The sequence below is a fragment of the Malaclemys terrapin genome, chromosome 7 (genome assembly GCF_027887155.1).
Source record: "Malaclemys terrapin pileata isolate rMalTer1 chromosome 7, rMalTer1.hap1, whole genome shotgun sequence".
Lineage (NCBI taxonomy): Eukaryota > Metazoa > Chordata > Testudines > Emydidae > Malaclemys > Malaclemys terrapin.
In genome coordinates this window covers 11,284,547-11,308,320 of record NC_071511.1, presented here as the reverse complement: position 1 = coordinate 11,308,320, position 23,774 = coordinate 11,284,547, and the positions used below count along the sequence as shown (strand labels likewise).

Sequence of the window (23,774 nt, the reverse complement as noted above, 5' to 3'; positions counted from 1 at the left end):
TTTTTTCCCTTATTGTATGTACCTATTTGTCTCAGTCAGGGCCTGAACCAAGGCCCACTGAAGTCAATGGAATGAATCCCTTTGATTTCAATAGGTGTTGGAACAGGCCCAAACTACCACTGTATCTCCAACCCCTTTAAAAAAAAAAAAACCACAAAAAACAGACTTTCTATAAAGGCTTGTACCGTGAGTACTTACAAATTTCATTTTGCCTTTACAATGTAGCCTTACATCTGTCCCTTTATAGCAGTGGTGGGTAACCTGCGGCCCATCAGGGTAATTTGATTGTGGCCTGTGAGACATTTTGCTGACTTTGACCATCTGCAGGCACCGCCCCCGGCAGCTCCCATTGGCTAGGAATGCCCCGGGTGACCACTGGGAGCTGTGGGGATCCGTGCCTGCAGACGGTCAACATCAGCAAAATGTCTCGTGGCCTGCAATCAGATTACCCTGATGGGCCCCATGCAGCCCTCAGGTTGCCCACCACTGCTTTATAGCATACCGTCATAGCTCCAACGGTCCAGTGTAGACTGTAACTTAATTATATTGGACAATATCAGAAAATTCTGTAAAAAAAATACGAACTTTTCCTGGTTACTTAGTCACCCTACTACAGTTCTAGTTTAGTGTGTGTTCTAGATTCAAGCTTCACATAACGATATGTCTCTCTGTCTCAAGTTACTATTCATATTGTCTAGCTCCATCAGAGATTTCATTGAGGCCCACTGTTCCCACTAATTTAATTGTAGCTGTCTCCGTACCTAATATATTTCCAGTACATAAAGTACAAAAAAAAATCCAGAATTTAAGCAATGGCATGTTTTAGTCAAACTAATCTATCCATCGTTTTGCCATGAAAAGGTCCTTTTATCTCTGTTACGTGGCAAGTAAGTTTCTTAAGGAATTATGCATATTTCTAAATGGTGGCCAGCTAATAAAGCATTTGTATATATGGATTTTCTTCCATGTTATTTCAGATGTACCCATTTATAAATAAGAATTTTGCTGCATACAGTTTACAAACACTACAAATAAAATGTATGTTTATACAGCAGAAAGTAAATGTAGTTATATTCGTCTTATTTAAACTGTAGCCTAACAAATCTGTTTACCACCTTTACAATCATTGGAAATAGTGACATTTGTCTATTCTGACTTGTGTTTTCCATTCAGATTAGATCAATACAAATGCTGTATTATTATCTGATGTAGTTTAGGAAGGATGTAAGCTTAGCTGCGAGCATTAATTTCATAGGGAAACCAAAAAAGCAAGCTCTTGATATCAGTGCAAATACGTTCCTCTCGAACATTTTGTAATCTTTGTTTACGGTGCTAGGAATCATAGGAATAAAATACCAACACCTGCTACCCTCCTACAGAAGAAAGCTTGAGCAAATGGTTGAGCTAGCCATCTGCAGACCTGAGTTTGGCAATTTTCATTATATGAAGAACAAGCAGTTTTTTTAAACAATTTTTAAGAGTATCTTAAAATACCCCTGATGTGCTGACCTTGAACTAGCTATCGATGTACCATACAGTTCAGATTTGGAACTCTACCTGTACCGGTGTCTCTAGATAACAGTATTATATTCCCATAGGCTTGACCTGCAGTTCTTTCTAAGCAGATCAATTAAGAATAATGAATAATGTTAGAATAATGAAAGCTTGCCCCTTAGACTGCAAGTTCTTTGGGGCAGGGACTCTTTTTTTTATTCTGTGTTTGTACAGCAGTTAGTGTAGAGGGAACTAAGTCCACAACTAGAGCTCTTAGGTGCTGTGGCATTACAAATAATAAATAATAGAATCCTTGCACCTCTTGTACTGCAGTAGATCCGTAATGGGGGGGGGAAGGTGTCTTGAAGCATTTGTTAAAGAAAGTTTTGAAAATTCATGATTAATTCTAGGTGCCTGTATTGCAGCATTGCCCTTTTCATTCCCCTCCACTGGAAACTACATCATGTTAGAACACAACTTTAACTAACGAAACGTTAAACACAATTGTCTATCTCCGCTGAGTGCTCAGTTGTGTTTAACATTGTGCCAGTTAATATGAGTCCTCAAGGTCATTGTCTAACACAATGCAATTTTCCTGTGTAGATAAGTGTCTAGAACAGTGATGCCCAAACTTTTCCTGTCACGCCCCCGCCACCAGTAATGGAATCTGTCCATGCTCCCCCCCCCCAATTACTGCACAATTGGCTCAGCAGCAGAGCTGGAGGCGGAACTGGGGATGAGGCAGGAGCTGGGGCTAGAGGCGGAGAGGGAATGAGGGCAGAGCTGGCCTGGGGGCGGAGCTGGGGGCGAAGTGCAACTGCAGCTGGGGCCTTACTTGGGCTGGGGGTGGAGCAGAGCTGCAGCTGGGGGCAGAGCTAGGTGGCGTTGCCTTCCTGCCCTCCATGGGGGCTGGCCCGGGCCCCGCCCGAACATTGTTCCACATCTTCCAGTTTGGGGCCCACTGGTCTAGAGTGAAGGGGGGGTCAGCATCTTTATTACAATCCCTTGTTTCAGGTTTAAGCTTAGGTTTTAGGCCAAAACTTGGCAAACAAGATTTTCAACCTAGGAGCAAATTTTCCCCCCAGTTGAAAAAGCAAACGGAACAGAAATAATGCTAATGGAAAAGGATACTACTGTGCTCTCTCACAGATAAGTGAATTAATCGGACTGGGCAAGAGATGAGTATCTACAATAGCCTGGTTTAATTGCTTGTCAGATTCTGATAGATACAAAACAGCCCCAATATTGAGGATTAAAAAGCAGCAACTGCAGCTTGCGCAGTTCATCAACTAAAAGGCTACCAGAGACCACTGTGACCAAATTGTCTGATCTCCTGTATGATACAGGCCATAAGATTTCCCTGAATTAATTCCTGTTCCAGCAATAAGTGTTGTCAGGAAAGATTTATACAAATTTACAGGCCTCAATCTTTGGCTGCAGCTGGGGCAGAGGGGCCAAAGGTCTGGATCACCAGGGTTCAGCCATGCCTCTACCCCTTAACGACTCTGCCCGAGCCAAAATCTACAGTGGAGTGTTGATCCCATGGCTGGCTACACTGGCTTTAGGGGTGCATTGCATCAGTGGAGTAATGCAAAGAAGATTTAGTGTGGATCAAAGAACTGGCCCAGGATGTTCAACTCCTGCACTTGGGTTCTCAAATCAGCACGTAGGCACTGAAATGGTAAGTTCAGTCACCAAGTGCCAACCTGAGTGTTCAAACGTCTGAGTGTTTGGATGTTCTCTTTGAGTGCCCACATTTGCAAATTGGGCCTACACCATCTACTTTTTTCAAATGAATTTTCTAGAAAATAGTCCATATGGTCTCTTCAGTTTTTAAGAGCTCCCTGTTGAAATTAATGAAGAGGTCTGCTTAAAATCAATAACATAATATGGACCCTTGTTACTATCGTAGAGTTAAACCACATTTTAAATTTATGTTTCCATTGATTTTAGTTTTATTCCACAATAAAAGCAGGAGGAAATATCAACTAGCACACGAGAATTAGTTACAAAGTATTTACTGAGTCACCACTGTGATCACATTTCACAAGAAAACAGTCTTAAAAGACTTCTACTACACATTTGTTTGTAATTCGCTAGTTAAATACATATAGAGTTTACATCCTAATAGACAAGAGGAAAACAAGAGGTCTTGAATGTATCTATTATGCCTAGATACTGGGATGAGTGTGTCCACAGAGACTAGCTACTATAAATCACTTTATCCAGATTGTCCCATCATTCCAAAGACAGGACTCCAATTGATATCAGCAAAGCTGCACCCACCCACCCACACCATCGGAAGTTCTCCTATTAACACAGCTCCTCTACTGAACTATCGAGCTGGATACAGTCTTGGCTAACTCTGAGAATCAAACTAGTGACGTTCAGAGCTAAGAGAATGATTCTCTACACTTTAAGCTAAAGAACCAGCTTCTGTAACAGGGAGTTTAACAACTCACATCCTTTGTGGATCAGGCACAGATGGGAACATGTAACACACACTGACCAGTGATTTACATTACCCCATTGATCTTATCCATACTTCCTAACTGAAGTTTATTGGCTTCCTGGGGGAAGTAGCCATTCTGCTCATTTTAGTAGTTCATTCTCAAACAACAGTGTTCTGTGGGCCCTCATTTTAAGGATATGGAATCAGATTCTGATCTCAGTGACACTAGTGTAAATCTGAAATAACTCTCTGACATTCAGAGGGGAGGGATAGCTCAGTGGTTTGAGCATTGGTCTGCTAAACCCAGGGTGTTGTGAGCTCAATCCTTGAGGGGGCCATTTAGGGATATGGGGCAAAAACCTGTCAGGGGCTTGGTCCTGCTTTGAGCAGGGTGTTGAACTTCATCACCTCCTGAGGTCCCTTCCAACCCTGATATTCTATGATTCAGTAGAGTTAAATTCATGTCAATCCAGAGCAACTAAGAATAGAGTCTGGTCCATGATCCCAAACAGCATGTTCATCAAAAAAAGGTATTTTCAAGTTTTAAAATTTATTTACTCCTACTTAGGAAGAGAAGCATATTTCTAAAAATACAGATGTTGGCACTATGTTTGTGAATAGGACAATATATATACTACTGAGTATCCACAATTAGTCTCTTATCTTTAAAGAGGTTTCACAGTGAAAAGAAGACATCTAACAAGGCTTTCTCCTTGACTGATGAACCAGTTACACATCCATTGGTTATTTAGGAGGACAGACAGATGTGTAGGTTGAGTAGTTACTAGCCGCAGAATTACCTACCTAGTATAAATTACCTGTGTTGCCATAAATCACATCTTTCCTGGAACTACCCACTTCCAAAGACTAAAATCCCAACCCTGTTTTTGCATTGAACTAATTGAATTTTTTAAAGTGTCATAAAAATAATACATTTCATTACATCTTTTATTTTGTTGTAGTCATTAGTACCTTATCAAACTACTAACATCAAAAATATATACCTCAGAGACACAGTCCACTTGTAAATCATTCATTAGCCAAAGAATGATGACTAAGCAGTTCTTTTTGTCTGTAACACTTGGCTGTGATTTTCAAATCTGATGAGGTGATTTACATACTCAAGCTTCAACTTAAATGGGAACTGTGTCTGAATTCCCTAGTAAGCTTTGTAAAGGTCAACCTTTGGGTTGGATTTTGTTATTGTTGTTTGGAGGGGTTGTTTTGTGTTTTGTCTAATTTAGGGTTACCATATTTCAACAAGCAAAAAAGAGGACGGGAGGAGCCCCGCCTTAGCCCTGCCCCTGCCCCTCCCACTTCCCGCCCCCCCAGAACCCCCAACCCTCCCCCCGTTCCTTGTCCCCTGACTGCCCCCTCCTGGGACCCCTGCCCCTAACTGCCCCCCGGGACTCCACTCCCTATCTAAGCCTCCTTGCCTCTTGTCCCCTGACTGCCCCAACCCTTATCCACACCCCCACCCCCAGACAGACCCCTGGGACTCCCACGCCCCATCCAACCACTCCCCACCCCCTGACAGCCCCCCCCAGAACTCCCAACCCATCTAAACCCCTCTGCTCCCTGTCCCCTGACTGCTCCGATCCCTCTCCACACTCCTGCCCCCTGACAGCCCCCCAGAACTCCCAACCCATCTAAACCCCTCTGCTCCCTGTCCCCTGACTGCTCCGATCCCTCTCCCCACTCCTGCCCCCTGACAGCTCCCCCCCAGAACTCCCAGCCCCCTACCCCCCACTCCTTGTCCCCTGACTGCCCCCTCCTGGGACCCCTGCTCCTAACTGCCCTCCAGAACCCCACCCCCTACCTAAGACTCCCTGTTCCTTGTCCCCTAACTGCCCCCTCCTAAGACCCCCCCCAACTGCCCCCCAGGACCCTACCCCCTACCTGTACCCTGACTGCCCAAAACTTTCTCCACTCCCCTCCAAAAGCCCCCCCCCCGTTTCTTGACTGCCCCCTCCAGAACCTCCCTGTCCCTTCTCCTGCCCCCCCTTACCCTGCTGCTCAGAACAGGGTGTTGGGCTCTGTGCCAGCCGGACACATGGCTGAGCTCCCCAGCACAACAAAACCTGGTCCCTGGCCCTGCACAGGGTTGCCGGAGCGGGCTGCAGGAGGAGGAGCTGCCGGCCGGCTCAGAATGCAGGGAGGGTGGGGTGGGAGGAGGAAGCTGCTCCGGAGTCCAGCCCGGGACTTTCCTGCAGCCCTCCCAGCCGCTCGCTCTGCCGGGGGAGGGGGAAATCCCGGACATTGTGAGTGCTTTACAAATTCCCCCCGGACGCTATTTTTAGCACACAAAAGGAGGACATGTCCAGGTAAATCTGGACGAATGGTAACCCTAGACTCTAATTCTGATTTGTGAGCCAGCTGTGTAAAGAAACTTGGCAGCTGGAAGTTATAGATTCCAGAATCTGGGATGAATCATTCTGACAGCAAAATCTTTCCATCAAAATCTTCCCTGCCTTAACTGGCTTTTCTTACAAATACCCCCTGCATCTGATTGGGCATCTTGCTGCTCTGTTATGCAACCCTTCTTCATTTAATTTTTACCCACAGTCACCCTGTAGAACATTTAGCAAGATGCTGCAGTTGGAAGTTGTTCTGCTGCAATCAGAATGAAAATAGATTTTTTTTCAAAGATCTTTGATCCACTCCTACTGCCTGTTCCCCATCTGATATCAAACTTAGTGATGTCTTACTTATCTCCCTAGTAATTATTTATGAGAGTACAAAGAGTTAAGATTCAGGTGAGGAAACTGATGTTTGGTTGAAATAAGTTATGCAGCAAACTAGAAATGCAAAGCCTCTAGCTAACATATTTAACAGAAAAGAATTAGCTATATTACTGGCAAGAAAAATGATCACAGGAGGATTGATCCAGCTAGCACTAGTTGGACAGTTTTACTAGCTTTTATAACATTCAGTTGTGGAAAGTGGATCACGTAAAGTTTGCTTGCCTAACAATGATTTCAGGCTAGAGCTATAAAATGAAATACTTGATATAACTTGGGATTGGGTTTCATTTTGATTGCTTATTTACCTTAATTGTACACAAATTATTTAAAAAATCAATTTTAGGCCTTACACAATAAGCATCTGCAACATTTAATTTATAGTAAATAATAAAACCAGGAACCTAATCAGCATTTCCTCTTTAAACAGAAAACATTACATTGGACTTAATTTTACAGCTGTACAAATTATTTTAAAGTAATCTGCTTAGTTGGGTAAGTTAATGATGTTTAATTTGACCAGGCCAAACTTTACATGCCTTTATTACTTTGAGCAATTGCAGTCAGTGCATCTGTTAATGTAATGCAAATGTAATGCTAGCACATAACAAATGCTCCCATTCTCAACTGGCTGATCAAAAATCTGGAGTCATCACCTTGCCAAGTTTCTCCATGATGAGCCTAAGAGGACAGTGTAATAAGTATGTGCACAAGGTAACTCAAAAGGAACAGGTCTATGCACTGACATTAACCTGGTCTTTGTTGCTTTTTGCTATAGGCAATATATTAACTACGGGCCAAACCCAGATATCATTGTCACGTGGAGTTGCACCTTACTCTATAAGTAAGGCTAAGATTTTGTCATTGTCACAGACATTTTTAGTAAAAGTCACAGACAGGTCACGGGCAATAAAGAAAAATTCACGGAAGCCCATGACCTGTCCGTGACTTTTACTAAAAATAGCCATGACAAAATGGGGAGCTCAGCTGTGGAGTCCCCACACTGCCTGCAGTGGCTAGTGTGGGGACCCCCCACTGCCCCGGAGCTCAGGGGTCCCCCCAATGCCCGTGGAGTCCGAGAGCTCTGGGGCTCTCCCCACCGCTCCCAGCAATCAGGAGCTCCAGGGGTCCCTGCAGTAGCCTGGAGCTCGGGGGTTCCCCCCACCGGCCGTGGCAGCCAGGAGCTCCGAAGGGTCCCCCCACTGCCCCCAGCAGCTGGGAGCTCCGAGGGTCCATGACTTCCATGACCTCTGTGAAAAAGTCGTAGCCTTATCTATAAGTAGTCCATTTGTTTCAATGGGACTATTTGTGGAGACAGAATTCTCACACACACACACACACACACACGTTGACTGGAAAGGTTGTGAAGTAGGTTGGTCATGGTAATTGCTTGTGGAATGTTTGGCTGCCGAATCACAAGAGGTCCCAAGTTTTGTAGAAGAGCAGTCAATATGAGAGAGAAGCCCATGAGAGAGATGCCACTGCAGAAATTCAGAGGGTTCACAGAAAAGGTAATTTTGGTCTGAGCAGAGCTGTTAAATTACAGCGTGATGCTCCTAACGTGTGTGACCACCACATTTCAGACTAGCTCTTTCAAAGGATTTAGGTGTAAAAATATGAATGGTCACTCTCTAAGGTGAGTATCCACCAATCGAGGGGATGTAAAAAATGAAGTGTATTGGGATGGAAGATTTTTAGAATAGGCTCTATGGTCAGAAATTCTATTTTTAAAATTGGCTCTTATTGGGATAGGGAGTCCGGGAAATCTTTCAGTACTCATCTAATCTCTCTATCCATCATCACAGTGGTATCTTACGGTATGTATGCTCTGTAACCAGAGGTGTGACTGCAGCCCATGTAAACATACCCAAACTAGCTTTGGTATAGTTAGCTTGAACAGCAATAAGCAATGAAGCCACGGCAGCATGGGATAATCATTCAAGAACATACTCATGGTCCTGGATGTGCTTGCATAGTCCATGCTACCACAGCTCCACTGATATTGTTATTCAAGCTAGCTAGATCCCAGCTAGCTCAGGTATGTCTACAAGTGCTCTGAGTGCAGTGTAGACATACCCTTTGTCTGTATTACAATGTTAGGGCACCATTACAATGTTTTATCTGAAAAGTTATTTACAAGATACTGATGCAAAATTGCTTATTCAGAGGTCTTGTCCCAATAGTTTTGTAGTACAGTAATATGATTAAATGATTTTGAAAGAAACTAGAAAAAATAGCCGGAGAATCAATATCTTGTTCTGCTTGAACAAGTGTTGAGGGATTTCTAATCTGTAAGAAGTAAACAGGGCACCACTTTGTGTCTTGCTCAAACGATTAACCTAGTGAAATCTTACAGCTGAAATAAAAAGCAGAATATGGGACCTGTTGCTACCTGGTGAATGAAAATAACTGTATAAATACAACATTTTGCATAGTCTTTAATGCAAACTGTATCCCAAAATAGTAGAGAAAAACAGGAAGATATTTCCAGTCTGCAGTGAAGACCACTCTTGTACCAACAACGTAGAGAGACGGAGAAAATCACCATTAGGGGGCAGGACTAAAAGGAGGGATGGAGAAAATCTATCAAGGACACTTCTGAACAGAGTCCTTAAATTAGGTAGGCAGGCAGTGGAGTTGTCTGATGGTGGGAATGGTGTGGCTGTGCTCCTTGTCCACATGAGTAGCATTCTACGCCGCCCCCTCCGGCAAACTGAGATCGGGGTGCTCAGCTTCTGCATTTGGAAACGGTCATGAACTTGGACTGGTTTTGTATTATAGGCAGAGAGACATGCGAAAGGTAAATGTCAACATTTACAAAATGCTTGTGTACGGTGAAAGGAAAGAGATGGTTATTTATGCAGTGCTGCTCATAGCATTTCGTGTATACACACAACAAACCAAAACAAGGGCCCGGCTCCAAGCGTTCAAAAGTTATGACGCATGTCCCCAAATATCATGAGATTGGCTTGAAATACAACTTTAATAATGGATAGAACTTTGCAGTTCCTTTTCTTTGTTTCCTGGTTTATGGGTCTTTCGGCTACATTCACTTCACATCGCCAAGCTTTTCTGTACAGCCACGAGGGGTAGAAATTTACATGGATGCTGAGATGCTCATATAATTTCTTGCTTCCAGCAGCTGGAGCTTTCAGAAAACCACCAAATATTATGAGACCCACAATAAACTCACAAGAGGTGGCAACACTGCAAGTGGCAATGGTTGATGTCTTCATTCATTATGTTATTTGTCTCAGACAGCTCACACAGTGAATGAAGACATCAACCACTCTTCTAGCATTTCAAAGTTAAAGTGAATGTAGAGCTCCTGAAAGGTACCGGATGGGCAGCAGAGGGCAGTGAAGTCCTCTCCACTAGAGAAATTAAACTAGTAAAACCCGGCCAGTGGCTTTGCAAACTTCCCCATACTGACTGCCCCTTGACCCCCAAGGTTTGCCTAACATTTGGGCACCAATTATGATGAGTTGTTGATGCCTATCTACTACAGATAAATAACTGGGAACATTTCATAGATCACTGAATAGTCATCCAATGAGTGCCCCTTTTGGCCCCTTTTGGCCAATTTGATCCAAATTGAAGCTGGTGACCTACCTTACTAGGGTAGTCACATGTTCCCCATAGTAACTGAACACCTCATGCGCACTAGTAAATCTATCTGCACTATACTCCTGCAAGTGTGGAGAAGTGTTCCACAGTTACAGTCACAGAACTGAGGCCAGACACTCAGTGAAGCTGAGACATTAGAGTCGGATTTTTTTTAAGAGTTTATCAGCCAATAGGCTGCACACTTTTTGAAAACCTGGCTCTAAAGTGATATGCCCCAGGACACACAAATAGTTTGTAGCACAACCAGGAATTGAACCCACATCTACTGAATTTCAGTACAGTGTCTTTACCACAAGACCATTCTTCCTCCCTTGAGATGAAAGGCTCATAACCCTTTAATCCTCTAGCTCTTGTTTTACCTTTACTAATTATCACTTACATAGCACTCTGAAGGTCCCAGGCAGTTAAGTAAGCCACATTGTTTAGACAAGTCCATGACCTTAAGAGCCTATCACTTCTGTATTTCAAGGTTTTGCACAGCAACTCTCACCATAGTATCTAAGCTGTTGGACAAATATTTTTGTAAAAAAGATGAGGCATCAAGATGGAGAGCAGACTTTTCACTTCTGACTTTTCACGGGCATTTTACATGAATAAGCAAACAAAGAGTGGAAGTTATCATCCCCTGTTCTCTTCTAATTGTTTCCCATTCACTCTTTCCACAGGTAAATGGAAAAGATTTATCTAAAGCAACACATGACCAGGCAGTGGAAGCATTCAAAACAGCCAAAGAGCCCATCGTTGTGCAGGTCCTGAGGAGAACTCCACGCACTAAGATCTTCAGTCCTTCACATGAGTCTCATCTGGTAGATATGGGCACCCAGACCGATATAACCTTTGAACACATCATGGCTCTAACCAAGATGGGATCCCCTCCTCCACCAGTCTCAGTACTAGATCCATACCTCTTACCTGAGGAGTAAGTAGCCGTTTTTTATAAAGCACTAAAAAACCACTGTGTTTCTTAACTTACCACATTAAGGGTAAGATTTTGAACCCTTCACACACACTGGTGAGCAGTTACTCACATGAGTAGTCCCATTGAGTTCACAATCAGGCCCTATAAATCTTTTTTGTTTGTAGTTGTTTTAAAGGAAAAGGCTAATGTTGCTTGTCATTCCCCTCACTACCTCTTTGGGTTGCTTATGTTTTAACTTTATTTTTTATGGCTGCCATAAATTGCATACTGCTAAGAGCAGCTGCATTCTGTTCCGGTGTATTAATTACTTTATTATAACCCTGCAGCAATGTTACTCACATAAATTATATTCTAGGACTGAAATTACTTACCAGTGCTGTCAAGGATGTTTTAGAATCAAAATGTAATTATTGTTAATGGTAGTTTGATGCTTTTGTACTTACAAATAAAAAACTATAATTATCTTCAGACACACATGCACCACACCCCACAGACATTGTTTGAAGAGGAAACAGTTCCCCATAGAATCCATGCTGATTGTCTCCACTCACTTCACATTTGCCTTTGTGAGGCACAGAAGAACATACAAAAGCTTCTAAAGATGTCAACTGTCGTGCATTATGAACCAAATTCTAGTTAGTTCATAGCATGTGGTGTTAATGTGCACCCTTATTCTGCCTGTGCAGTATAAGAGTCCATGGAGAGAAATGAACAGAAAACATAGGGCTTGTCTACACTTAAAGTGCTGCAGCGGCACAACTGCAACAATTAGTGAAGGTGCTACAAATGCCAATGGAAGAGCTTCTCCTGTCAGTATTGGTACTCCACCTCCCCAAGAGGCAGTAGCTCTGCTCTGTCGACAGGAGAACCCTCCTGTCAACATAGTGCTGTCTGCACCAGGGGGTAGGTCGGAATAACTACGGATTTTCCACATCCCTGAGCGACATAATTATACCAACGTACGTTCCTAGTGTAGACCAGGTCTGAGCAAGTCCAGGCAGGCTGTGAGCATAAACATAAGAAAAATCCCATTGTGCCCTCCCAGACTCCTTCAGAAAGTTGCTGTAGAGGAGAAACCTAGAGCGGGAATGGACATCAATGCTGTACTACTCCTTTTGGGTTTTGTGGCATGTGAGCCCGCATAGCATGATCCAGAAATTGGTTGTGTGTCTCTAAGTGCATGTTGTTCCCAGTGTTTCACTGTTGGGCATTTTTATCTATTAACTATTTGAAAGGGGGGTTCAATTAGGAAGTCACTGCATTGCCTCCTGGTTTCCAGCCCACATTTTAGTGCTGCATTGAGGGCTAGTTTTCAAGCTCTCTGACAGTCAACTGGCAGTGAAGCTTAGAGCATTCTGGAGGGGATGATCTTCTTCTTCTTAGCTAAGTTACGTTACAGTCCATAGAAATATACCCATGGGGTTGATGTTAATGCCATTGCAGTCTCTGAGGAGACATCTGCCTGAATTCCCAGCTGCTAGGCCAAGCACTGTGATGCAATACTACACCATAAACGTGGTAAAGAAGAAGAATTCATGAGAGAAGTCATTTAGGTTACAACATTCATGCATAACAGACCCACCAGTAAGATTGATCCTAAGGGTAATCTGGCGAGTAGCGATCGATCCAGCGGGGATCGATTTATCGCATCAAGTCTAGATGCGATAAATCTATTCCCGAGCGCTCTCCCGTCGACTCCTGTACTCCAGCTTGACGAGAGGCACAGGCAGAGTCAACGGGGGAGTGGTCGCAGTCAACTCACCGCAGTGAAGACACCATGGTAAGTCGATCTAAGTACTTCAGCTACGTTATTCACGTAGCTGAAGTTGCGTAACTTAGATCGATCTTCCCCCACCCCCCAGTGTAGATCAGGGCTAACACTGCCAGTCCCACATGAGATATTGATTAGAACTCTGGACATCATCAGTGGCCTGGTTTTGAGCTGCACCTGAACAACTGGGCATGCCAAACTCATATGCAGATGTAAAAGGGCTTGTGCATGCAAAGAGGTATTTAAATACCCCACTAACCCAACTGTGCATGCAAATGAAGAGTTTTGCAGATGCAAATGGTTTTCGTGCTTTTTTTTTTTCCTGGTACAATAAGTGTAAAAATGATCCTTTATGTTTAACTTCTCTTGCTGCCTGTTTCAATGTCCACTGAAATCAGTGTGACCCTTGAAGAACAACCCAGACATTTCAGCAAAATAGCAGATACTGTTCTTTAAATGGCCTCTCACTTACACAGAACGTGCATCTAGTTAACAAGGAATCAAATGGAGTTCACTTCAATCTTAGAAGTAAATAAAGTTGCTGCATATTCATTGGCGATCACCAAAGCATTATACTGCTGAAAATCCCAAAAGTGCAAGTAGTGCAGCTGTCTGAAGGGAGCTGGAATTTTAAAACAACATGCCAATAATGATTGGCAATTTAAGGAGAGTGGAGTGTGTTTAAATTGCTAATCATTAAACACACCCCATTGTGTTTCAATTGCCAATCACTAATAACCTATTGTTTTAATCCTAAATAGCTGAGGACCAAATAATGATTATAATAATCCTGAGCAATTTGATAGCACTTTACATCTTCAAAGAAAAGTACAAATATTAACTAAGATGGCAAAGGTAGTTTCACCTCTGCATACATGGGCTGCAATCCAACTCAGTTTATAAATAAAAACAAGTCTAGCATTCTCATCATACTCCCTGAACAACATTTGTCCATATCACAAAACAGCAGTAATCACACAGCTGAGAACAATTGGAAGTGTCTGCTTAGCAGAAACCAGGAGAAGAAACAGCAGGGATGTTGCAGGCAAGAGCCAAACTACATTTGCAAAAACTGTGAGAGCCTCCCGTATTCTTGGCTGTATCCAGTTGATCTCTCCCTTTGTGCTAACCTTTCACACTCAAGCTATTCTTGTGCAAAATTGTCAAAGTTCTGATCTCCATAATCTCATATATATTACATCTTTTCCTCAAACTGCACGCTTCTAATCCCTTTTCAGCTAGATTCACTCTGACCTCTTTGGGTAAACCTCTTTGTGCCTCCGTATCCCCATCTATAAACTGCACTCCTCAGAGATATTGCATGTCTTAATATATCCAAAGCACTTGGACGTTCTTTGATGAAAGGTGCTACTCAGATGTGAAGTATATGTACACTATAAGATCTTTTCTGAAAAATGTAGCACTTTGCAGCCCCGGGTTTTATTCAAAAATTCTAAAGAATCATCTATGCAGGCGACGTTCTGCCCATCTATCAGCAGAGCTATAGTTTCATTTATCTTACAATTTTATCCTAGTTTTACCAGTTCACCATGCAGCCCCCTTCTCACCTCACCAACTCCTTTTTGTTTTATGGGATTGGCTTTGCGTTCTGGGGGGAAAGGTCACAAATTTTAAATTTACAATATAAAACATTAGAGGGGTCTTTTGCTTCTGTCTTTATATTCATCATATTTAAGGTGCAACTATATCTGTCTAGTTTTCACTTGGTGTATTTATTATTATAAACAGTGCACTCTGCACCATACTTGTTGGTCTGATTGTCTGTCATGTTAGTGATGACCTGCCATGAGACTAGGATGGATTAATATGCTAATTAGAACAGGGCATCTTATCCTAAAACATACTTTATTTTTCCAGTCATTCATCGGTGCATGAATACTATGACCCGAATGACTACATGGGAGGCATTCATCAAGAAATGGACAGAGACGAGTTAGAATTAGAGGTATTTAATAACTATCAACAAAAATTTAAAATTCAAAATGTTTTATATATTGTCGTGTCGCGGTCTTCTTATTTAGCATTAAACTACAATTACACATGTAGAATGTCAAAAGACATCTTTAACAATTATGCATAAGCATATTTCTCTCCAGTTACGCTGTAGGCGGCAAAAATTAAAACTTATACAACTATGTTGTGTAATCATGAACTAGATCCTCAGCTGGTGTAAACGGACATTATTCCATACCTGAGGATCTGGCCATATGTAATTACATATTTATTACATGATTTGAAAAACAATATGATTTTGTAGGTGGAACAACATGTACCACAAATTCATAATAGATGATTTTTACACGTCAGTGTTTCAGTGGTATTAATTGTTTTCTAAATGTCCATGGGGTTTGGAAGCGAGGATTGCCAGTCTTAATCATATAAGGCTATTTTAAAATTGTAAGCGGAGATCAAAGAAAATATCTCAAATTACTAAGCTGTTTTTCTCTCTCATATAACTGAAAAGTTACAGCAGTATATGTATAGAATCATAGATATTAAAAGCAGAACGGACATCTGAGCGCATCTAAATCCATCTTCCTCCTAATGCAAAATTTCTATTTTATCCAGTCGATTTTAAAATGTCTTAAAGCAATGGACCTTCCAACACTTCCATTGGGAAAATCTTGTATATCCCAACTGGAAGCTTATTTTTTCAATTTTCCCTTTATGAATTTCATTACATTACTACCAACCCTCCTGCCACTTAGAGTGCCATTTATACACATGGGGCATGATTCCGCAAGGTACCTAAGCATATGTCTAACATTATGCTCATGAGTAGCTTCACTGAAGTTATTATTTTTACTTCTACATTTACAGTGGTAATATAGGTTCTAATATTTCTGTAGCCACTGACTAATGCATCTGTCTTTGTCACTGAAGTCTGATCTGGTTAATATATGCTTGGTTGTCCATATGCTGATGTAACACAAAAGGTTACACTCAGTTTGGGTGCACCACTGATTTCTTACAGCTCAGTCCTGGTAACACTTCACTTTCCAAAGAGATCAGTGGTCACCTAGCTCTGCCACTATTTAAACCAGTGCAAGTTATACCACTGAATTCAATGGAAGCAGAGTTAGGCAGCACTTTTTGAGAATCTCACCCCATGAGCATGAAGTTGCTCACCTACATTAGTGTTTGCAGGACCAAGGCCTTAATCCACATAAAAAAATTACAAGATGACTAAATTCTACAAGTCTGGCTGTAATTGGTCTCTGTATACAAATTCAAATAGAAATCAGACAAGAATCAAGATATCAGTGATTTCATCAGCAGCTGTCGACGCTTTTGTTGTTACAATGTCCAGTATCTTTTATACACTATGGGAAAATGTTAAGCACATTAGCATTTTCTGCAACTGTCTTTTCAAAATACACCTCTACCCCGATATAACGCTGTCCTCGGGAGCTAAAAAATCTTACCGCATTATAGGTGAAACCGCGTTATATCGAACTTGCTTTGATCCACCAAGTGCGCAGCCCTGCCCCCCCCCCCCCCCCCGGAGCACTGCTTTACCGTGTTATATCCGAATTCGTGTTATATCAGGTCGTGTTATATCGGAGTAGAGTCTTAAGAAATCTAATATTGTGAATAAATTATATTGCTTCCATTAGAAGATCAACCAGTTGAGCTGAAAATTGTTTAAACATGTGCACTTCAGTAGCCAGTTGTTAACACGGCTTAAGCCCCAACATTAATAATTTTGACATTGATAGATTACTTGGTGGCAAAAGGTGATCAGCTCAGTAACACAAGCAGTTGAACATTTGCAACATCTCTGTGGCCTAATAGGATTTCTTAAAAATCACTAAAGATTCTTGTTCAAATCTTGGAGACTAAGATCAATGGAAGAGTCAAAGTGCTATAACAAAGACTTGACTAGCTAGTTACTTTTTTGTTTGCCCATTGATAGATGTGCTTTAACAGACCACAAAGGCACTTGTTTCGTTGACTATAGTGGGAATGTCTAAAGCAAGAAAACCATCTAGTCACCCTTGTGGGCTTTTATATCTATAAAATGTGCTCTGAATTTCAATCAGAGCTCCTTGTCTAAACTTTTATGACCTATAACTGTCTAGTTATTGACATGTAACAAGTAAACAAGGTCAAACCAGTGAAACACACAGGTTGGCAACATTCTTCTGTAAATGTCTATAGGGTATAGTTTATGCTGGAATCATTAAAAAAGACACCAAAATTGTGTACCCATTTCGGGCTCCGAAGGTTTCTCTCAAAAATTGATTCATGGTCCAAATTTACTATTATGTGTTCAATTCAGTAAAAGTAAATAAACAAAATGACTTCTTTAACAGTTCTTTCACCAGAATCTGACTGAAAAAATATGGAATTAATATTTCATTTTAAGTTAGCAAATACATTCAAATTTGCGAAGAGACCCAGACAGAATTAATTTCAGGTTGAAAGAGAAGCAATATATCACTGCATGATTTCCCTGGGATGTCATGGATTAAATGTTTATTCAGACCAAGTCAACCCAGCTGCCAGACAGGTACTATAGAAGGTTCCCTTAGTATGTTAATTCCTTTGGACTACAAAGGAGAAAATTCTGAACTGAGGGTATGTGCACTTGCTCTCTCAATGTTTACTATGTTATTTCCCTTTCCAACTTTCCTGTTTGTCCAAGCAGGATGTGCATTTTATTCTCAAGTATAGGGATTGAGAGGAATTCTTCCAAGTTATATTTATATTTGAGACAAAGCATATCATGTGTGGGGGGTGGGGGGAGGGACACAACAGAAGCCCTTTGACTTTTCCAAGTTCTTCCACTTCTCCTAGTCGAGTCCCTTATGCACAATTCATGCTAGGCAAGAACCACTCTTGCAGGAGGTTCCTCAGCATGAAGAGGCATGTATCTCTGATACCCACCCTTCTCACAAAGCTCTACCCTTGTGTACATCCTCCCCCAATATCTAACCATTGGTGATAGACACTTTGATGACTGAAATCCACTCTTCGAAGCCTGAAATGGGTCTTTAGTTGCATCAGTGTCCATGTAAGAATCCATATTTGAAAACTGGTTACCAGGTCTGGAGGTTACCCCATCCAGTATGCTTTGATACCCTCCTCTACTTTCAGTTTCTCCTCTTCAAACAAAGACAATCCAGAACTATTTGACAGGGGCTGGCGGCATGCTCAGACGCATACTGCTATATTTTGTAGTCCCTGTGTGCACAGTAGGTTTTACTCTATCCTAAATTTAAGGCACCTTCCCGCAGCCGTCTTTCTTCCAGAGGGAGGAGCTTTGCTCTGAGCTCAGAAGATCAACTTAGAGATTGTCTGCAATTGGCATGTGCATTCCCAGTTGCCTAGCCATTTCCTCTTGTTTTGTATTGGGGCAGCACTGACAGCTCAGAGACCTGCCTGGAGTGCCTGATTCCTTCCCCCAGGCCATGGCCACTGTGATGTTGACTGATCGGTGGAGGCATCTCTTCATCCACCCATTTCTGGATGACATGGATGAAGACAGCGAGGGAGGGGGTGTTCATGGTACACTTTTCCGTAGCCTAATGTCTGGGTGATCAGCTGAGCCAAGATCTCTTTCCTTTCCTAGGAACTGGTCTGCTTAAGGGCCAGTTTTGCACATGGCATTACATTCAAAGATGCACTAAGGCACTCCAACACCCGTAGATATGCTTAGGCTGTGAATGACTCTGAATAGATTAAGTGATCAATTGTTGAAACTGAAAAAGCAGAGTCACCTAGATGAATATTTTGACATTCTTCCATTAGAACACATCCAGAGGTAGCAAAACATTTTAGACCAAATAAACTACCTCAGGGAAGAGAAGGGGGAACTAAGTCTGAAACTAATTACCTTTGGGACCCATGTGAGCAATGTTAGAGAGCTTCCATCATCTTTTAAATTGCCTTACTACTGGCCATCTGCTTAGCTAGGAGAGTGACCAATCTTCAGGTTGTTTTCCACAGGGATTCCAATGCTGCCTTTTATCTGGACAAGACCATGCCTGTCTCTGGTCCTGTCATGCTGAACAATTAATTTAACTTTCTGGCCTCTCTATAGTGCAACTGAGAGGTACCCCCAAAAGGCCCTTTTGGCACCCAGGCTGAAATAAGAAGCATAATACTAAATGTACTTTACCCTTAGAAATACAACACATGAAACGTCTTTTTCTTTGCCACTCGTAGAGCAAGGAAACAGGGAAAGAAGATCAGCTTCCTTGTTGAGGTACAAATGGTAAATCATCTTCAGCACAAAGCAGGGGAACCATCATAAACACCATGCTCTAATATAGGGACCAGTTCCTGTGCTGTTAGCTCAAGAGACAGTCAACAAAAGTTTTTTCCTCCTGCTGAATAAAACAACTACAGCATGGTGATCAGTAAGCTCCTTACAGTACGGCAGGATACTGACATCACAAAGGCTTTGATGTCTCCCCATCTCCACGTTTTATCCACTGTGGAGACTGGCAGAAAAGGAGAAGGCCTGTTGGTTTGGAATCTCAAGGCTCAGCATACAAAAAGCTTCATTTTAAAAAATGTATTTATTTCAAGCTTTGGCTAGACATCCAAATTGAATCTCTGAATCTTTCAGTCATCCCTAGCCATTTGTTTCGAATGTTTAATGCTCATTTTTGCCTTTTTAAGCAAAGGTCTGGGTTTTTTATAAATGTGCAAACTGGCCATAATTTCAAATCATCTGTAAAACAATTCAATAATCTGTTGCGAATGAATGTCCTTTTGGGGATAGAGGTTAATTTACTCTTACCACTAATTCTGAATCTATTATTACAAGTGTGTGGAGGGATAATAATATCATAGTGCATGATCATTCTTCTTGCCTTGCTATAAATGTCATACAGGTTTTAGCAACACACTTTTTGAGCTCCCCTGGTCTCTAAGCCAACCATTCTTTTAAGCCGTTTTCAAATTGAGTATGGAGAGTATTCTAACATTTCCGTCAAACGTATGTACAAATTCCACTTTTACCAGATGTACGCAAAGGATCCAGGTCATTTTTCTTATGTCTATAAAGGTTATATTACAGCAATACATATAGAATGTAATTCTGATTTGTATCTTATGAACACTGCTCCGGACATTACAGCATCTAGTGAAAACCCCCATTGTCCAGTTTCTAACGTCTGTGGATCTGTTCCATGTGTCATACGCATACATAGGCTCCTCTTTCCCAATGTAGGTGGCTGATGTGTTTCATAATGTAGCTATGATCTTCTACACAGGTCATCACCACAACGTCTGAGCATCTATCCAGCCGAAAATATTCCTCCATCCCAGTTCTAGTATAAAACACCAAACTAAGCTAAAAGAATGTCCACATGGCAGGGGCTTTGGGAGCAATCCAGCAATCAGCACACATGAAACTTTTGTCATCTGCAACAGGATTAGGGCTTGCAGGATAAAGCCATTTGCCTGTCTTGCAGTACAGGAACTACAAAGTGATAGGCAGGAGATGTAGAATGTCAAAGGAGTCAAGTTTTAATTTACCCTTTCAAAAAAATCTACATGCCAATATTAATTCCTAGACTTTTCATTCTCAAATACAAATGGACAAACTATCATTGGGCTTTGTAGATTGTGATTTTTCCCCCATGTAACAGAACCTATGCATTAAAAAAAATTGACTCTGAATATGGAAAATAGCCTTTGCTTTAAAGAATTTGGATTTGTGTACTTATACATATAAAACCTTTCAAAGCTTTATGATTACATTAAAACTTTATTGAGGAAAAGGCACATAGAAAACAGCTGTTCCTATTTTTCAGTACACAAAATTATCACATTTAGAGTAACATGAAATCCCAATTATTCTACTTCTTCCCAGGGCTAGAGGGATTACCCAAGTGTATGCCTACCAATTAATTATCTGTAAAAAAAAAAACAAAAAATCAGGTACTAAACACCTGCTCTGAGTCTCTTTTTGCAGGATTTTTTTTTCCAAAAGGCCACCTGTCTAAAGATTGGTTTCCTTATATATATTTTAAAATTCCCTGAGGTGATTTATCCCCTTCCAAATATATCACATCAGACTATCCCTCATGCTTATGTATTAAAATGCACAATTATATAAAATGCATTGAAACAAATGAGTGTCATTAGTAAATATAAGCTTTAAGCAAGAATGGACAAATACCTTGTCCACCTCCCCAAAAAAATAGTCAAGTATTAATCATCAAATAGGATCCGTCTAACGAGGCTGAAGTGTTTCACACTTTGCTGTATTCTTTCATTGCAGATATAAGACAATATGATCTTGTACAGCAGCTAAAACTTACCTTATTCTTTTCTTCACAGCCACATTCTCAGATGCTTAGAGTGCATAAAGCCCTCTTAAAGACATGAAGCCCCTTTGTTAAGGTACACAGAAAAATGCAGAAGAACTGTACTAAACCTAATTTAGTGGCATAATGCCTGATTCTCCCCCATAAGATCCAGAATAAACCCACTGACATCAAAAGAGTTACTCTGGATGTACACCAGCATAATTGAGACCAGAATCAGCCCCATTTTATCTAATCATTCCTATTGAACAGTTTCAGTCTCCTGTCTAGAAATGGCAAAGCTTTAGAAATACGGAAAAATTCTGCAATTAGAGCGAGGTGTTCAACCTTTTTGTAACATAAGAGGGGAGAGGGGAAGCTGAAGTTCACCATGGATGCTATTGATTGAAACCATTTAAATATCATCTGAAATGTCATTGACATTTACTGCTATGGTGTGGGTTTTTTTTTAAAAAAAATTACACATGTTGACAAGTAAATAACAAGAGACTGCTGATCTTGGCAGCTGTCATCTAGACAAGCCAATAAATTATTCATATCAGCTTGTTTCATTGTCTTTCCCCATATGAATGGCTCCGCAGGTTGAAATTGAGAGATGTTCAGAAATAATTAATTATGTTATCAAGACTTTTACATTAGAATGGACAAGCAGCAGCAAAAGTTGCTAAGATAGGGTTTCTTCACGGCTTGTCGTGAGAAAGTTCAGGGATTCATACATGGGCTCATGCCCTCATTCTGATCCCATGCTTTTGACCAGTTTTTCTGCTCTCTCTAATCCCATTTCCAACAGCAGGTCTCCATCACAGCATCTTTATTTTGCAGGTAGCAAAGAACATATGGCCCCTTTCAAGGCTGCACTCCATTAATCAGCTGTCAGGGCCCTCTAAAAACAGTTTGCTACCCATACCATTGCTTACCTATCTGTGGGGGGGTGGAAAGGACATCATTCCTCATGTCACTTGTGGAAGCCTTCTCAGAAGTGATGCAGCAGAATCACAGATTGGCCACGACTAGGACATGATTCCAGGCAAGGTCCTACATCCAAGAACTGTGAATGCTTGAAATTTTCTGTGATTCTCAGCACACCACTCTTGAGATGGTGAGGCAGTGGGAGGAGGCAGACTGTGCCAGCTGATGATTTCTCTGCACTATGGAAAAAAACTCAGCTGGGCATATTAACTGGCTTTACCAACCTGTGTACTGATGCAAAGGGCACATGAACATGGGGAGACTCTAACAGAGGGTGTTTTTTCACAACAAGTCTAGAATCTTAATATTTTTTAAATGAAAACTTGCATTCCTCCAAGACTAACTGTGCCACCAGAGAATGCTGGAATGGTATAGTGTGGCCTGTGTGCTCAATCTACATTCTGGCAAAGCTAAAAATATATTTCTACAGCCACTGTCACACCCATTGCTGAAAATACATTGATCTTGCAGCCACCAGCTTCTTTCTTTTCTTAGCAACTTATTAAGTCGTTCCTCTCTGAAAGTTACAAAACTATGAAGATTAATGTAACACAGCGTGGTGTACTCTTCCAAATAAATCAGAAAATATTGTCAAATGTTGCACTATTCATAGGAAAATATATGCAACCTATGGCAAATATTGAAATAATACTTTCTAAAATATTTTAGCAATGGAAGTCTTGGCACCACATGAAATATAGGTAATTTTTCTTCTTTACGATCAATAAAAGGTCCATTTTCAAAATGACTTTGTATTGATTGAAGGGTCAAAAATGCCCTAGGTATTGATTGTCTGCACATAATCCACTTTTCACTCAGTCAGTTAACATGGTCTTCACAGTAAAATGAAAAGAGATCCAGTATATCATTGAAGCAAAATATTTTCATTGCATTTGAAAAATTGCTTTCATCACTCACTGATGTCTTATTCAGAACATCCTTTTCTTTGCCTAGGAAGTGGACTTGCATAGAGTGAACAGCCAGGACAAGCTCGGCCTTACTGTATGTTATCGAACTGATGATGAAGATGACATTGGTATTTATGTTAGCGAGGTAAGATTGAGCTGCTTTACATATGGGACAATTTGTCTTTGTAAGACAAAGGCTAAGAAAAATATCATCCCTGCTCCTATTCTGTCATGTCTGGTGATGTTCCAAAAACATTTGGGAGTGGAATAATTAGAAGATAATTGCTTATTTTCCTTTCCACCGCGTAATGGGTAAAATTCTGTGTCCATTGAAGTCAATGGCAAAATTCCCATTAACTTTAGTGGGGCCAAGATTTCACCCAATATATCAGTTTAGTGCATGTCCAAAGACAACATTGTACCTTAAAATAGAAAACAAATTCCCTCCAGCGTTTCTCATTTATGTTTCTTCTTCTGCGCTCTCTTCTCTAACAATGACATATATTTATATTTCTACAATTTAAGGCCCTCACATTTGTTCTAGATCCACCACCCACAGAACTTCCATTAGTCTTGGTAAGCTTTAA

At 41.2% G+C, this 23,774-nt stretch overlaps 1 protein-coding gene across 1 annotated transcript in view; it reads left to right on the top strand.

Annotated features, from left to right (window-relative positions):
- The window catches only part of PDZRN3 (PDZ domain containing ring finger 3), a 202,725-nt gene that overhangs the window by 169,205 nt on the left and 9,746 nt on the right, over positions 1 to 23,774 (top strand). The window contains exons 4-6 of the mRNA XM_054035301.1: positions 10,980 to 11,233; positions 14,883 to 14,970; positions 23,234 to 23,332. Coding sequence (XP_053891276.1) covers positions 10,980 to 11,233; positions 14,883 to 14,970; positions 23,234 to 23,332 — 441 coding nt within the window. The remainder of the gene's footprint in view (positions 1 to 10,979; positions 11,234 to 14,882; positions 14,971 to 23,233; positions 23,333 to 23,774) is intronic.